The 17,534-nt window shown below is 34.1% G+C and overlaps 1 protein-coding gene across 1 annotated transcript; it reads left to right on the top strand.

Moving 5' to 3' along the window:
- The first annotated feature begins 10,728 nt into the window (after positions 1-10,728).
- Positions 10,729-11,589, top strand: LOC139521519 (transcription intermediary factor 1-beta-like). The gene has a single exon (XM_071314995.1). It carries the CDS (start codon positions 10,729-10,731, stop codon positions 11,587-11,589), a length of 861 nt encoding a protein of 286 aa, XP_071171096.1.
- The last annotated feature ends 5,945 nt before the right edge of the window (positions 11,590-17,534 follow it).

Here is a 17,534-nt window from a genome sequence, read left to right as displayed (position 1 = left end):
AGTTACAAATTTTGTTGAACACACATCGTTTGCACATAGTGAATTTTAGGTCCTGTTGTTGTATAGTGTAGTTTATAAGAAAAATTAATATAAGGTCAATAATTATACATTAATGTTTTACAAGTGCAATTTTTTTCTTTGAATTGAAGGTCTTCCGTTAAAATGCTGAACACATTTGTGTCTTATGTTGATTATTTTGGAAACAAAATTAGGGATTTACCTATAGTATGTAAATGAAATAATCCTAAATTAGACCAGGCTGACTTTTCACACAGTTTCATAGGACTAATGACAAGATGGAGACCTTAACAAATGAAATGAACGATTTCATCATATTCAATACTCAAAAATCATTACCATGACATCGATTAATATGATATTTGGATAGTAATATTTTGAGAATTTGAGTTCTACTGTTATTTTTTAAATCTTGCAGGGGTTTATAACGTAAATAGCTAAATAACTACTTTATGTATAAATTTTGTATTGTGTTAACATTTAGATAGTGATTTATACCTCCCTGCTATTGTTGAAATTACTGGGTTCAATTATTCTAAAAATATTAAATGAAAGATGAACAAAGTATAGAGACAACAACAGCTATATCAGCTGGAGATTGAAAGTTTAATTTGGGTTCACATGGTTAAACTATCAATAAGCAGCTAATATCAGGGATGTTTTCTCTAGGTTATTCCTTAGAAATAAGATTTATTTGGGTTCACACGGTTAAACTATCAATAAACAGCTAATATCAAGGATGTTGTCTCTAGGTTATTCCTTAGAAATAAGTTTTATTTCATTATTATATAGTGTATTGACTATCACTAAAATTGAAGCAAATTACATGGTTAAGAATATACTCTGTTTTCGTACATTAAAAAATGTACATATAGTAACATGAAACTGTACAATTTTAAAGATACCATTGGAACAAACAACACATTGTTTTGATTATATATGTTGCATTTTATGCTAAATACATGTTAAGAAGTATATATATAACAACAGGCTTAATTGTTGGTTTTAATCATCTAAGTATAACTTATATTCATGTACATTGTATATATACAATATATATTTATATAATCTCCTCAGGGAAAGAAAGGGACCATGTTACTTAATCTCAATGTATAATAAATATAGTATGCTCAGATTAGCAGGCCTAGTACTTTAAAAATTTTGAAAGTTTGACTGTAACAAAATTCCTTATGATGGATGTGGAACGTAGGGTAATTTAGATACAGAAGGTGCAAAAAATTCGTAAAATTACTTGCATGTTCATGGAAAAAATATTATTTAATCATGCTGCCCTCAAATCATCATGAAGATAAAGGGACATTACTTTTAAACATCTGGAAGATAAAGGGACATAACTCTTAAAAATCACTGGTAGTTTATTTCAACCATTTTCATTAATATTATCTAAGCCTTGGGTTAAACAGACCATTTTTCCTTTTGTGTCAAGTAAATATTTAAAATACTTTGATGAAACGGACTATTACAAACATGATTCTGATTTAAAGAGTTGTCTCCCTTGTCCTCATTCAACCACCCTGACCCTTAAGCTTGATAAACGTTTATATCATTGATTTGTTTCCATTAAGGTCTGAAACTTAATTTATTCAGGGTGAGCAAATCAAATTCCTTCATTTTTTGTCAGATAAAAAATGATTTCTTGTAGGAGAAACAGTTAAAATAAGGATGATACAATTTTGTAGATATGAAGAACAAATATCCTCCCCAAAACAGAACAAAATAAAATATATATTTGAAAACTGGGAAGTTTTGCAATTGTTTACCCATAGTGAACAAATCTTCATCCAAAATGAATCATAAATTTACTTGTTTTTTCTCCATTTGACATAGAATAAATCTTTTTTTTCTTTAAAAGTATAATGCAGTTCATTTGTTAAATTGTTGTTCTTTGGTCTTATGAAAAATTATGACTTACTATGCATATGTTTTTATTTATTATTAATATATAGAATTATGAACTTGATGCAGAGGCATCTTAAAAATCGAAAAAAATCTAGTCAGATTTAATGTGTTATGTAAACTATCACATGTAAAGTTATCATTCAGACAAACTGTTTTGTAAATATAAAGTCTGTAATATTTATATAAAACATTCAGGCCACTTGTTTGTAGTTTGTAATAGATTTTCATAATGCATGTTTGAATTATTCATATTATATAATTTTCTTTTGAGATATTTAAAGCCTGCAAATTTTTCAAAATAGATAATTTTGGATATGGGATCTGCTTCAGAAAGTACCTTTGAAGACTTATTTAAGTACTTAAAAAAATTGTTTGATATGGATTTGATATTTTTAAGTTTAAATTCCCCATATAAATTGATTTATGAATAGTGCATATTAGATTTAGAAAATAGCTTTGTGCCAGCATTTTTCCATTTGGCTTTAGAAATAATTCATTAGTGCTTACACCAAATATTTTTTTCCAAACAAGTTACTAGTTGCTAAAGTGTTGGTCCTAGTTATGGATTCTTATTTGAACAGTGTTAAACTAGGACATCAGACTTTTTTACCCTGATCTCGGAATAGGTAAATGTAAAAAGTCATGTGACTTTATCTGGTCCAATTTATTATTAAGCTTAATTTCCTTTCCTTATGAATTGATCTGCACCAATCATGTTCCCTGTTTTATTTTATAGTGTATAATATTATTGAAATGAACTTTGACCCATATATCTTACTGTGTGTATGTACGATAGGGTCCTGTATCAAATTTAAATTGTTGACTATGTATAAAATTATAGTGCATTAATTGTTGAAACTTGTGCTCATGTCATATGACTGTTTATTATTGTATATTTATAAATATAAGTTACGTTATGAAATTTGAGAGAGAAAGAAAGAAGAAAAAGAAAGAGAACAATGAAAGTGACAGAAAACTAAGAGTGAAAATGAACATTATTGATGTATGTGTTTGAAGAGTCAACACTAAGTGCTGAAATGATTAAAAATATTTAAAAAAAATCTTTGTTTATTATTTATTCAATAGATTCATGTTCTTTAAAATATCCCTGTTTCTCTGCTTGAATTCTCTTGTTTAGTAAATAGCCTTGCTGAAAGGACCAGATTGATCTTTTGTTTATCCCATGTCGATTTTTGGGCTAAGGATCACATTCATGCAATCTACCCTTTTTCATTATTAGCTCACCTGGCCCAAAGGGCCAAGTGAGCTTTTCTCATCGTCTGTTTACTTTTACAAAAATCTTCTTCTCTTAAACTACTGAGTCAAATTCAACCAAACTTGGCCACAATCATCATTGGGGTATCTAGTTAAAAAAAATGTGTCCGGTAACCGGCCAACCAACCAAGATGGCCGCCATGGCTAAAAATAGAACATAGGGGTAAAATGTAGATTTTGGCTTATATCTCTGAAACCAAAGCATTTAAAGCAAATCAGACATGGATAAAAATGTATATCAGGTCAAGATCTATCTGCCCTGAAATTTTCAGATGAATTGGACAAACTGTCGTTGGGTAGCTGCTCCTGAATTGGTAATTTTAAGGAAATTTTGCTGTTTTGGGTTATTATCTTGAATATTATTATAGATAGAGATAAACTGTAAACAGCAATAATGTTCAGCAAAGTAAGATTTACAAATAAGTCAACATAACTGAAATGGGTAGTTGACCCTTTAGGAGTTATTGCCCTTTATAGTCAATTTTTAACAATTTTTAACAATTTTTTCGTAAATCTTAGTAATCTTTTACAAAAATCTTCTCCTCTAAAACTACAGGGCCAAATTAATCCAAATTTGGCCACAATCATCTTTGGGGTATCTAGTTTAAAAATGTGTCCGGTGACCCGGCCATCCAACCAAGATGCCCGCCACGGCTAAAAATAGAACATAGGGGTAAAATGCAGTTTTTGTCTTATAACTCAAAAACCAAAGCATTTAGAGCAAATCTGACTGGGGTAAATTGTTTGTCAATTTTCAGATGAATAGGACAACCCGTTGTTTGGTTGCTGCCCCTGAATTGGTAATTTTAAGGAAATTTTGCCGTTTTTTGTTATTATCTTGAATGTTATTATAGATAGAGATAAACTGTAAACAGCAATAATGTACAGCAAAGTAAGACCTAAAAATAAGTCAACATGACCAAAATGGTCAATTTACCCCCTAAGGAGTTATTGTCCTTTATAGTCAATTTTTAACAACTTTTACTAACATTTTCCACTGAAACTACTGGGCCAAGCTCATTACAGATAGAGATAATTGTAAGCAGCAAGAATGTTCAGTACAAACACATCACCATCACCAAAACACAATTTTGTCATGAATCCATCTGCATCCTTTGTTTAATATTCACATAGACCAAGGTGAATGACACAGGCTCTTTAGAGCCTCTAGTATTTAGTTTGTAAACAGATTTGCTAAGTATTGCACAACAGCAAAATATTGCACAAGGAATTGTTCATGAATTAGGATCCAAAAATGAGGGAAAATGTTTTTATGGTTGATGGACCAGTACGAAAGGGAGGGGGGTCAATTTTATTTCTGCAAGATAAAAAAAATTGTCAATTCCCAAAGCAAAATTGAGGATCACAAGACTCACAATTGCTTAATCTTTTTATATAATCTGAAAACAGATTTACTAAGTAATTGGCAAGCCAACAGCACAGTGTATTGCACAAAGGCAAGAAATCTTCATTTGAATATAAATTTATACATTTATTCTGTGTCAGAAACCTATATGCAAAATATTTAATTACTATTAAATTTAGACCTGTATCAAGCTTGAATATTGTGACCATTTTGCCCCCAAACCCCCCCCCCCCCCCCCCCTGTTCAGGGTTGTACCTTTGCGGTCGTATCCAGCTGTGCTCAGTGAAGCAATTTATTTTTCTATATGCTATATCTAACCATGGGATTAGATTTTGGATATTGGACCATTAAGTAGATACACATTTTCAGTTATCTGACCACATTTATTCTGTGTCACTGGCCCCAGTATCATTGGATTTAATAATGATTGTCAGATAGTTATCTGGCCTTTAGGTAGTGTTATATCTCAAATAATTTTCCGATAATATCACAAGCTAGCTTAGAGTAAGTATATTGAGTTTTCAATTTATAATCAGAATCAGTTACTGTAAGTATGTATTGGTTTAAATTTAGCAACGTTTGAATAATTCTATTCTATCAAAATATAATGTACAAGATATTTTTAAAGTTCTTTATAAGTAGATTTTTCAAAAAAGATGAAGCTGCCTCCAATCTGTACTTTTTTGATTGACACAATTGTTAAACATTCAGTTTATTCCCATGTCCAATATTTTACATGATATTCTTTTGGTTTAAACTGATAAATACCATGTAATAAACGCTATCCCTCCTACGAGCAATATGAAAAGATCGAGCGTATCAGTTGCAAACAGCTTTAATTTTATCCCTGTGATCAATATCTTGTTAGCTTACCTGGCCTAATTATTGTCTTATTGGCTATTTCCATGTCTTTGTTTGTGCATGTCGTTCTTAAACGTTTTCAAACCACTTGCCTAATTTTAACCAAACTTTGAAATTAAATGACCGTAAGGTATTTTGTATTTACAAGTCCTGTTTTTTTTTTGTCCCTACACATTGCCAATAAATAAAGTCCGAAAAGGATAAACTGTACAATGTACAATACTAGTATCTTGAAAACGAATTTTTCTACATGCAGTATTGAGTAACACTTTCAGATGATGTTTTGTAGTATGGATTTGGAATGAAATTTTAATTGCGTCTATTTTGTGATACCTTATCACAGCTTTAATATGTCATGAATTGCTAAATTACCGTAAAAATAAAGATAAGAAGATGCAGTTAGATTCCAAATGAAACAACTATCCTCGAAAGCAACGAGTAGTCAGCTGTAATAGACCCCGAAATGACAAATGTAAAACAATTCAAACGAGAAAACTGACGGCCCTTAAATCAATTTTATGTTCAAAATAATGAACAACGTACAAATATGATATACAACAGACTTGTTACTGGTTTAATATTCAAAATCTGAATTTTTTGCTGACAAATGATAACCGAATGGGTGTATCTAATTTACACCAAGATATTATTGTCAACGCTGTGATTTGAGCATATGTAATTGATAGTAGTTATCAAAAGTTAGTACCAGTTTATTGAAACGCATGATAAATGCGGAGTATCCAATTTCATTAAATGCTATCTTGGTGTAACGAGATATATAAAAAAAATCTAATACATAATTTTTTGTTTGTTCAATCATTAATGAAAGTGAAATAGTGAAATAATTATTCGCTTTTAGCAGCCAATATGGTTCAATTTTGTAAAATAAGCTAAGAAACATTGATGATGCAAGAATAATTCGACCTCATTGAATCCGTATTCATGTAAACTTCAATTTAAGCTTTTTTTTAAGCAATTTTATCTTAGAAAGTCTAACTGATTAAAATACTACAAAAGGTAACAATTTGACAATTAAGTTGTGTCAATCCTGTGATTATGACCCGTGTAGTACTATATAGCATATTAATCCTGAATACACCGTTTGGTGGTGCGCCTGTCAGCTGCGGAACGTACAGATAAGGTAATCGATAACAGGTGAATATACTATTGGTATCGGTATCGGACTCGACCCGGAACTTCTTAATTATTGGCAATATTAATTACGTGGAAAACAAAAGGGCCTGGAGTGGTGTAATTTTTAATCTACACCTTTGTACTATATTAGTTTGGACCTCGTAATTTTAGTATTATAGATACATGTACCGACTTGCTTGGTCAATAAATATGACATAGTTCACCCTAGGTGTGTCATGGGTATGATTTAAGGTTATATCGCCAAACATGCAGTCACCTATATTTAAAGATGTCCTGAAATGTGTAAGATGCATGCCGAGTAGGTCAGTGTATCTAATTGACACCACAAAATATTATGCTTAAAGATAGATTTCTATAATTAGGAGGATATCTTTCAACAATTTTACCTTAGTTAACAACATTCCGGTGCAAATAATAAGTATATGCAAAGCAAAGTTAAAGTTATAGATGGGGTGGGGGGCAAGGGGGGTCCCAATAACAGAAAAACAGCAAATTGATTTGGCTCATAACAGATAACAAGGAATTAAAATGGACAAAAACAGATAACAGTAAATGAAATATTAAAATAATTCGGTCTTTGACAAATCAGTATTTCTTATTACGGATATAATCCTTTGTAATGCACTCCATTTTTTATGACTATGTTTTTAGTATTAATTTATGTATCTAGAATGTGTTTAAATTACTACTCAATATATTATAATATTTTTTATACACTCGTTTACGGAACGTATTATGGTATACTGTTGTCCATCTGTTGTCAACATGTCGGACATTAACTCAAAAACGCTTTAACCATTTGCATTAAACTTTGGGAAATTGTTTATATCTATTGACGTGAGCTCCCTTTTTTTTTTCTTTTTTTTTCTCTATAAATTTTAGATTTTTAAGTTTCTGGGTAATGGGTTTTTATTCAATAAAATTGGTGGGTTTTTTTTTTCAGTTTTCTGATAATATCTCAAAAATGCTTTCACAAAGCAAGGAATTTTGGTGAATTGTTTATATCTATTAACATGGAGTAACTTTCAACTTTTATAAATTTTAGATTTTACGTTTCCGAGTTAACGGGTTTTATTAATTAAAAAGGGGTGATTTTCCAGTTTTCAGACATTAACACAAAAATGTTTTCAGCAGTTCTCATGAAACGTTGGTGTATTGTTTATATATATTGACTGAAGCTCCCTTTGTTGCTAATATAGTGACCTAAAAGAGTTTGAATATTCTGACTTTTTCTAAATGACCATTAAATGAGGTGTGTGAATTTTTCTTAATAAAACTATGAGGCAAAGTGGTATATAGGGTAGAAAAATCAAAAGCACCAATTATAAGCATGCAATTTATCATGTACTTCGAACGAATTTTGACACTCTAAAAGCAATTTATTCCACTATTTTCAAAGGCCTTATGTGAACCATTTTTTATCAGCTGAGGATTTTGATTGTACCAAGTGTACTAATAAGTAGAATACATAGTTTAATAGGGGAACAATGGCTTGAAGACGAAATAAATCTTTGTTTGTAATGAGTTATGTGCAGCTTCGGACCCAAGTACATGGTTGGAACTTTCATTGTACAATGCATTTGGTTCTGCTTTGAAAAGAATTACAGAGCTGAGTCTATGTACCATATTATATAAAACTGCTGGTGGAGATTTATTTCCCCGAGGGTATCACAAGCCCAGCAGTCAGCACTTTTTGTGCTGACATGAATTGTCATTGATATGGTTATATTTATAAATTTACTGTTTACAAATTTTTTAATTTTTTAAAAAACTAAGGCTTTTCTACCTCAGGCATAGATTACCTTAGCTGTATTTGGCAAAACTTTTAGGAATTTTGGTCCTCAATTCTCTTCAACTTCGTACTTTATTTGGCCTTTTTAACTTTTTTTAATTTCGAGCGTCACTGATGAGTCTTTTGTAGACGAAACGCGCGTCTGGCGTATATTCTAAATTTAGTCCTGGTATCTATGATGAGTTTATTTATTATATAAAAGGTTAAGAATGTTCGCTGCCCAGTTTCAAAATAAATAACTTTTCATAAAAATAGTATGCATTGATAGGTAATAAATTGAGGAATCAAAAAAGGAAAAAAAAAAAAAAAAAAAAAATAGGGGATAATGTGCTTGTTTTCGAGATATTAGCCATTGGAATTTTGGCGGTAAAATGTTCTCTCTTGACTTTTCATAGCTTTATCATTGACCAGTTAAAGTTCTCAAATACTATTAAAAAATAAATAAAATTTTATAAGACTTTTACAAATGACTTATAATTATACATATAAAAGATTTATTAAAAGAAAAATGGGGGTTCATGGGGAAATTTTTTTATGGCATTCAAATGGATAAAACTAGAGGATTCCGAAAATCTGACAAAAATTCCAAGACATGACAAGCAGACATCCTTAAGTGGTTGTTAGGACCTAGTCCTTGATTGAGATCCTTGTCAGATATTCCTGGCCATATGTTTTCCTTTTTGTCATATTAAGAATTGTTTTAATTTAATATGTTCGTACGGAAAACAAGGAACATTATTCTCATACAAAAAATTAAGATAATTCTAAATACACATTCATAAAAAAAATGGAATTTATTACAAAGGATAATCATAAGATATACTTGAATTGTCCTGGACCTCACTTCTGTGATGGGTATATGTTAATGGAATCCTTCTCTGAATACGGGACAAACATATTAGTAGTGGTAGACCTCAATGGCCAATGATCTTCAATTTATACCGAATATTGACCGTCAAAAAAATGCTAACATTCCAATTTTCAATAACAGTTAACAGCAAATACATTATCACAATAACAGATAACAAAAAAAACTAAAAGCCCAATAACAACTAACAAAGAATAAGACAATAACAGCTAACAGCAAATATATTTTCAAAATAACAGATAACAAAGAATTAAATTGCCCCATAACAGCATAACAGTTAAACCCCTTGCCCCTCGTTATAGACTACAAGTATATACAAAAACAACAGCATCAACAAAACAGTATTTTGCAAGAAAAACGACACTTGGATTATGTATATATATATGTTTCATTCCGTATCTATTTTTGATTGGAAGAAAACAAACTATTTTAAATAGTACAGTCATTTATTTAAATCAACATAATAAAATCAAAGTGAAAATGTTTATTGATAATTAAATATTATTATATCATAGTCCATTGTTAACAAAAATATCAACAATTTTAATATCTTTATGACAAGATGATTGTCTAGCCACTAGTTATCGAATATAAATATTGACCTCTGTTTGATTCTAACATATTTTGCCGGGAATACATTTTTAACTAGGGGCTAAACATGCCACAATGTGAAAATTTTCATAAGCACTATGTGCATTTTAATAAAAGTTTTGTGAGCTCGTTCAAAGTCAATTTTAGTAGCATAGGCAACTGGGCTTTTCCTTTTTCTCGCTGATTGGAAATACACCACAACTCAGAACATAAAAAATAAATAAATAGATAGACAACATAATCACACCTCCAACTGAGCTGTCGTTAAATGCTACCCAAAACAATTTCCAACATGGATGAATAATAAGTTATGACAAATGAAATAATGTAAAATCATTGTGTGCTGCAGTTTGAAAATAAAATCCAATTACAAAGGATTCAAATTTGAGATTTTTATTTGAATTCGTTAACAATTACATTTTGTAAAAACTTTTACTCTACTTCATTTCCCAACTCCCATGTTTTTTCACTCCATGACTCCCCTCCGGCACTCCAGCATTCCACCACTCGACCACTCGAATATTAGTCTCCACTCCAATTATCCACCCCACCCCACCCCATCCTCTTAGTACATGCCGTTTTGGCTTTATTACCTTGTTGTAGTCAATGCAGAACATCCCAATATTATTTTCCAAAAGATGTTCTCTCCCTTCTTTCCAATCCGAATGACATAAGAACGCCAAAAGAAAAGGGCTGTTCATTTGATTTACGTGTTGAATTGCCAATTCAAATGCCCTTTATGTCCTTAATTTATACTAAGATAGTATTTCATTTATTGTACCCTTCTTTTATTTTATATTTGGTTAGAGCGAAATGATTATTTTTCACAAACTAAGTAAATCTATGTTTGTAACATTTATTCAACGTATGTTTTGCAGAATTATGGAGAATAATTGTGAACCTTGTGAGGTAAACAACAAACATAAATTGTCGATCAAATGGTGTGTAATCTGTGAAGAATCATTATGTGAAGAATGTACAGAGAACCACCGTGCGATGAAAATGTCACGTGACCACCATCTGGTTGATATCAATGAAAGGGCAAAGCATACTGGCATCTCATCACAAGGATGTGAAAAACATGAAAATATGTTATTTGAATATTTTTGTGTAAACCATGATACTTTGTGCTGCAAGGAATGTCTCGCAATGACTCACCGTATGTGCGAAAAAGTTGTATCAATTGATATGGCGGCAAAGGGATCAAAGCACTCGCAACCATTCTTGGATTCTGTGGAACTCGTCAAACATGTCCTGGATACCACAAGCAATCTGAGAAATCATTTGAAGGAAAATTTCCAATCCACTGAAAATGACGAAAAACATGTTCGGAAAGGCGTACAAGCGCATATTGCATCATTAGAAAAATCAATGATGGAAGATCTGGAATATGCTAAAAAACAGTGTATAGACACAATCGATAAAAAAATGAACGAAGCAGAGAATATTGAAAAGCAGGTAAAAGATCAAATTGAAACCTATGCTCTAGTTGAAAAATATGGAACTGATACACAAGCCTTTATACTAATTCACAGTTCAAAAAAGATTCTTACTGATATTGAGAACCAAACTAAAGATTTAACAGAGAGTACAACAGTCAATAGTTTGAGTCTTTCAGAATCGTCTTCGAATTCGATTGGATCTCTGAGGATTGGATTAGTTGAAATAATAGAAACTCCATGTAAAATAAAGTTTGATCCACCTAAAAAGCTCCAGCCTCAGATTCCAGTCGAAAAAAACTGATAAACTTCAATCATTAAAATTTGATGGCGATATTAACCTGCAATCAAATGGGAAAGTCAATTACAGTTTTAAAGGAATAACAGTACATAACACGGCGACAATATTTTACTTTGTAATTCAGCAAATTCGAGCGTAATAGTTTGCAGCGAAAAAAAGTATCAGTATACGATATGCACCAAATACGCACCTAGAGATATCGCAGTTATACCCTCAACAAATAATGCAGTTACATCATGTGACAAAGATGACTTTATTCGGTTTATCAACTTAGAAAGGCGCATTTGTACTAAGTAAATCAGTATAAAATGCTGTAGAATGGGGGGGGGGGGATCGATGCAACAAATGAATACATATTTTTAGGACTGTTGCAGTGTATAAGCCTCTTAGACTACAAAGGTAAAATTATGAAAAGAATTGAGGTAAAGTCTAAAGTAGTACCGTGGTATATTTGTATTTCTGGTCCTGATATTATATACTGGACGGATGGAACGTCTTTAAATTGCATTCGAACAAACATGCAAGAACGTTTTTGTTATACTTCTGAGAACCTTATATGTCCATTCAAAGTGACAATAGACAACCAGGGTAATGTATATGTTGTTGGACGGGTATCAAATCAGATACACAGACTTAGACCAGATGGTACTTTTATAGACACAGTTGTAAAAGATGAAATAGATATGGCACCAGCAATTTGCTCTTGTAATGACTGTAGAAAACTTTTTGTATCCAACCATTGTGGTACATCTGTGTCGGTCTTCTTTCTTCTTCTTATCGTTCGCCTTTACACTTGAATACCAGTCTCCTCAACAAATCTGGTGGTCTTCTGTAGGGAATCCACTGGTCCGTATAGCTTCTCTTCGAGTGATGTTACTGAGTGCCATATCTTATCTCTCAATGCCTGATGGAGATTGCATGACTGTAGGAGGTGTGCTGTATCCTGCTCTGCTTCTCCACAAGGACACATAGGAGATGGAACAACTTTCATGACTTTGTGTAGATGTAGGTTGAGTCTGTTGTGTCCTGTCCTCAGTCTAAAGATGGTGGTTTGTTCAGATCTTGTTAGCTGGTGGTAACTATCTTGTTGCTGTGGAGTGTTGAACAGAGATTTTATGATAGTCTTCATCTCTGAAAAGCAGACTGGATTTTCTTCCTGTTGTTGTTCAGCACCATACTTTGCCAATCTGTCGGCTTGTTCATTACCCCAAACTCCGCAGTGTGAAGGGATCCACTGAATAACTGTTGTCAGACTTTTGATGTTGTATAAAGCTTGTTGGAGTTGAGGCAGCTTGTCGTTCTTCAAAGCTTGTAGAACAGAGAGGGCATCAGTCAGGAATACTACTTGAGATGTATCATCGATTTTGTTTAAGATGGAATGTGCAGCATGAGTAATGGCTTCTTCTTCAGCTTTGTAGTTTGAACAATGTAGGCCTGTTGGTATTGCCTCTGATTGTTGATATCCATTGGGGTACTTAATGTATATACCAGCCCCTCCATTTGTTGTGGCATTTGTGGCTGACCCATCTGTATATACTCTTACCCAAGTTTCTGAAGGATACTGTTCTTCAAGCATACTCATTGTAAGTATTTTCTTTACATTACTAGTCTGTTCATCTCTGGTGGTAATGAGCGGAACTGAGGTCTGGATGGTGACATTTCCAAGTTTTTCTTCACAAGGGGTATTATTCATTGTGAAAACTATGGGTTCTATATATTTTGGTAGGGCTTCCTGGTGTTTTCTTTGTAATGCTCTTGTCTCTAATGTAAAGCTGGATCTTTTCAGTCTGCCTGATGAGAGTTGTTTTAGTCTGGTATTCATTGGGTGGTCTTGTGAACACTGATATTTGGTGGCCTGTATCATGGCTTTGCACTCCCTTCTCTTTCCTAATGGGGGTATGTTTGTTATATCCTCCATACTTTTTATTGGTGTTGATTTCATAGCACCTGTGATGATACGTAGTGCCTGATTCTGAACTTTGTCTAAAGTCTGATGGTGAGACTTGGCTGCAGTCATCCAAGCGCTAGATCCGTATTCAAGGTGTGGTCGTACATTTCCTTGGTAGACAGATTTCAAGATTTTTTCATTTGCACCCCATTTTGTTCCTGCAAGTTTCCTCATGATGTTCAATTTTCTCCTAGCTTTAGCTTCAGCTGATGTTATATGTTGCTTCCAGGTCATTCTTTTGTCAAAAGTTACCCCAAGGTATGTTTGTTGGTCTTCCATTTTAAGTGGGGTATCATCCAAAGTCAGTTTGACAGATTGTGTTTTTGGAGAGAGTGTGAAGAGTGTTCCTGTTGTTTTTTCTTTGTTGATGGTAACACACCACTGCTTTGCCCATGTGACTATAATATCTAAAGCTGTTTGTATTCTATATTTAGCTGTAGATGCATACTCTTCTGAGCACCAGAGAACAAGATCGTCTGCATAAAGTGCTGATTGTACCCCTTTTGGTAGCTCTGGTACTAGGTCGTTCATAAAGAGTATGAATAGAGTTGGTGGCAATACTCCTCCTTGTGGGACCCCTTGTTTTAAGAGTACTTTCTGTCCACATTGCCCATCTACCAGCACTCTTGCTCTTCTATTATACAAGTAAGATTTGGTCCATTTGTACATTCTTCCACTGATGCCATATCTAAGCATTTTTGCAAGGAGTCCATCTTTCCATACCTTATCAAATGCTCTTTGAAGATCTACAAAGACAGCCAACGTTACTTTTTTGGATTGGAAGGCATCTTCTACCACCTGGGATAGATGTGTAGTCTGGTCTTCTGTGCTTTTGTATTGTCTAAAACCAGCTTGTTCATTTCCAATGATGTTCTCTGATTCTAAGTACATGTGCATGCGCTTGTTTATTATGCGCTCCAACAATTTACAACAGCTGCTTGTTAGGCTTATAGGACGGTAACTTGAGGCTTTTGACTTGTTCTTTCCTTTCTTTAGTATTGGCATCATTATTGCGTCCTTCCAGCATTGTGGGACTTGCCCTTGTCTCCAGCTAAGATTGAATATGTCCAGCAAAGTATTTAGTGATGAGTTCCCTAGGTGTTGTAGCATCTCATTTGTGATGTTATCTGGACCTGGAGACTTTTTCTTCTTAAGCTTTCTTATAGATTGTTTCATCTCGGACATTGTGATGTCAGTCTGCATGATATCATGTGCTGGTGTTTCCTTTCTTTCTCTAATTTCGGTTCTTATCTCTTTTTTATGTGAGGTTGGAATGTTAGTATTGCTTACTTCTTCATAACCTTTTGCAAATGTATTTGCAGCAGCTTTTCCTGTGATTGTTTTTCCTTCATCTTCTAGTGTTATCTTTTGGCCTTTACTTCCCTCATCATTTAGAGCTTTTGTCAAGTTCCACAGTTTTGTTGTATCCTTCTCCATGTTCAGAGATGATGTTTTTTCTCTCCATCCTCTTCTCTGGCATTCAAGTTTTGTTTTGAGGTGTTTTGCCTTGCTTTGTTGAAGTTTGATGTTATTCTCCTGGCTGGGGTTTGATTCAGCCTCTTCTCTTGCTCTTGTGAGTGCATCATGTGTTTCTTGAATTTGATTGGACCAGTATGGCTTGTAGTCCTTTCTCACACCCCTTGGTATACTTTCTTTTGCCGCTCTTACTATGCTTGTATTGAAAATCTTGACAACATTGTTGATGTTCTTTTCTTCAATAACTATGTCCTTTGTAAGTTCATTTGCTCTTGTTTCAAATTTTCCCCAGTTTGCCTTCTTGTAATTCCATCTTGGTAATTGAGCATCAATAGTAGTTTTTGTTCCTCTGATGGATAGTAAGACTGGGCGATGGTCACTGCCCCCTAGCTGGTCACATACCTTTCTACTGATATTCTGGTGTATATCGTCAGTACAGAAAGCTAGGTCTGGTGTAGTTGTTGTGTGCCAGCGGCGAGAATAGAAGGTTGGTGTATCAGTTGGATCATTGACAAGGATAAGATGGTGTTCATCTTGCCAATCTTCTATGGTTTCTCCTCTTTTGTCTATTGTGGTGTATCCCCAGCTATGAGATTGGCTGTTAAAATCTCCTACCATGAGAAAGTTACTGTCTGATGTCTGTATGGTATCTAGGGAGAGTTTTTTTATCATTTGGACAATAGAAGTTGACAATGTTGTAAGAGCTTTGCCCGATGGTGACTTTGCTTTCAAAATATTCTGCTTCCTCCATATATGTTTTAATCTCCCTGGCATTTATGTTGTTTCTTACTAGGGTCATAACACCTCCTTTCTTTCTTTCTTTTCTGTCACTCCTGAAAACTTGGTATCCTCTGACTTTAAAAGGTTTTCCTTCTTGCAAGTGTGTTTCCTGAATACAGCAGATGTTAATGTTATTTTCATGTAGAAAATGCTGCAGTTCATCTCTTTTGTTGGATGCCCCTTCTGCATTCCAGTGCATGATGTTAATGACTGGTTGTCCTTTCAACTTTGGCTTGGTGTTTTTCCGGCCAGTAGCTCTTCTTGTTCGTCCCCTGACTCCACAGGACGGAACAAAGGTACCTCCAGTAGCATTTGATGGGTTCCTTCGAGACAGGGAACCCGGCACTGCACCTGCCTGGTGGGTCCTCACAGGGCGAGCACCATATCGATTGGTTGTGATTTCAAGTGTCATTATGGCTGTTTTTGCGTGGTATTGTGGTCTGTTAAGAGTGCGCTATATAGCCCAACACCGCCGTCTTCAGCACTCTAGGTTTTCTGTAGGGGTTACCTCACCCTTAACTTCTGAACAAGTGATCTGATCCTGGAAGTACAGGAAGGATGTTGCAGATTCCTAAATCTGGATTTTCCTCGAGGTTGTCTCCTGAAGCCTTTCCCTGGCGTACGGGTATGGCCGCAAGGCAGCGGAGGTTTTGAGTCAGAGTTTTCCTTCTCCTAGATGGGGTACCCTCCAAGGTTGACGAACCCCATCTGCCCGAGGCTATCTGGTTTTGAGGCGCCAGTGGCTCGCCTTCGCCCCTTCTCCAGTCAGTTGAAACAGTTCCACCAGGTTTACAGATAATAAACCACTCGTGAAGGTTGGAGTTGGACTTTGGTTGTCAGAGGCTGTATTAGACGCATGCCGAAAGGAGCATTTTCATGGAATTGAGAGCCTATTTCTCAACTCCACCCCTTGGCTTAACAACTTTTTGTCGGTCTTTAAAGCTCTGTAACATTATACAGGTAAACGCATTTTTGAAGGTTGTATGAGCATTTTACGTGCCTAATTTGTTGTTTATTCTTTAGTTTTCTATGTTGTGTTGTGTGTGCTGTTGTTTGTTTGTCTTTTTCATTTTTAGCTATGGTGTTGTCAGTTTGTTTTAGATTTATGAGTTTGACTGTCCCTTTGGTATCTTTCGTCCCTCTTTTAAAGACGTTCCATCCGTCCAGTATATAATATCAGGACCAGAAATACAAATATACCACGGTACTACTTTATTCATTTATTGCCATGCCATTGGCAACTCGTTTCGACTTATGCGTTTTATAATCCCTTTGATATATTTCGCCCAATTTGAAGAAGGTTAAGTTAGTCTGATTTATATCTACTTGCAGATTCTTTGTATTACTTTCCATCTTGTTATAATATTACTGCTGCAACGTTGTTTACAGTTGCTTTACGAAGGAATATCATGAAGAATAAACAACACGAACCCCACCAAAAAACTAGGGGTGATCTCAGGTGCTCCGGAGGGTAAGCAGATCGCATTCGAACAAACATGCAAGAACGTTTTTGTTATACTTCTGAGAACCTTATATGTCCATTCAAAGTGACAATAGACAACCAGGGTAATGTATATGTTGTTGGACGGGAATCAAATCAGATACACAGACTTAGACCAGATGGTACTTTTATAGACACAGTTGTAAAAGATGAAATAGATATGGCACCAGCAATTTGCTTTAGTTATGAATGTAGAAAACTTTTTGTATCCAACCATTGTGGTACATCTGTGTCGGTCTTTAA

The sequence above is a fragment of the Mytilus edulis genome, chromosome 4, assembly GCF_963676685.1.
Source record: "Mytilus edulis chromosome 4, xbMytEdul2.2, whole genome shotgun sequence".
Lineage (NCBI taxonomy): Eukaryota > Metazoa > Mollusca > Bivalvia > Mytilida > Mytilidae > Mytilus > Mytilus edulis.
The sequence above is the reverse complement of the archived record's forward strand: the minus strand, read 5'-3'. Positions and strand labels throughout refer to the sequence as shown.

Coding starts and splice junctions, on each gene's coding strand:
- LOC139521519 (XM_071314995.1), top strand. CDS start 10,729: ATGGAGAATAATTGTGAACCTTGTGAGGTAAACAACAAACATAAATTG.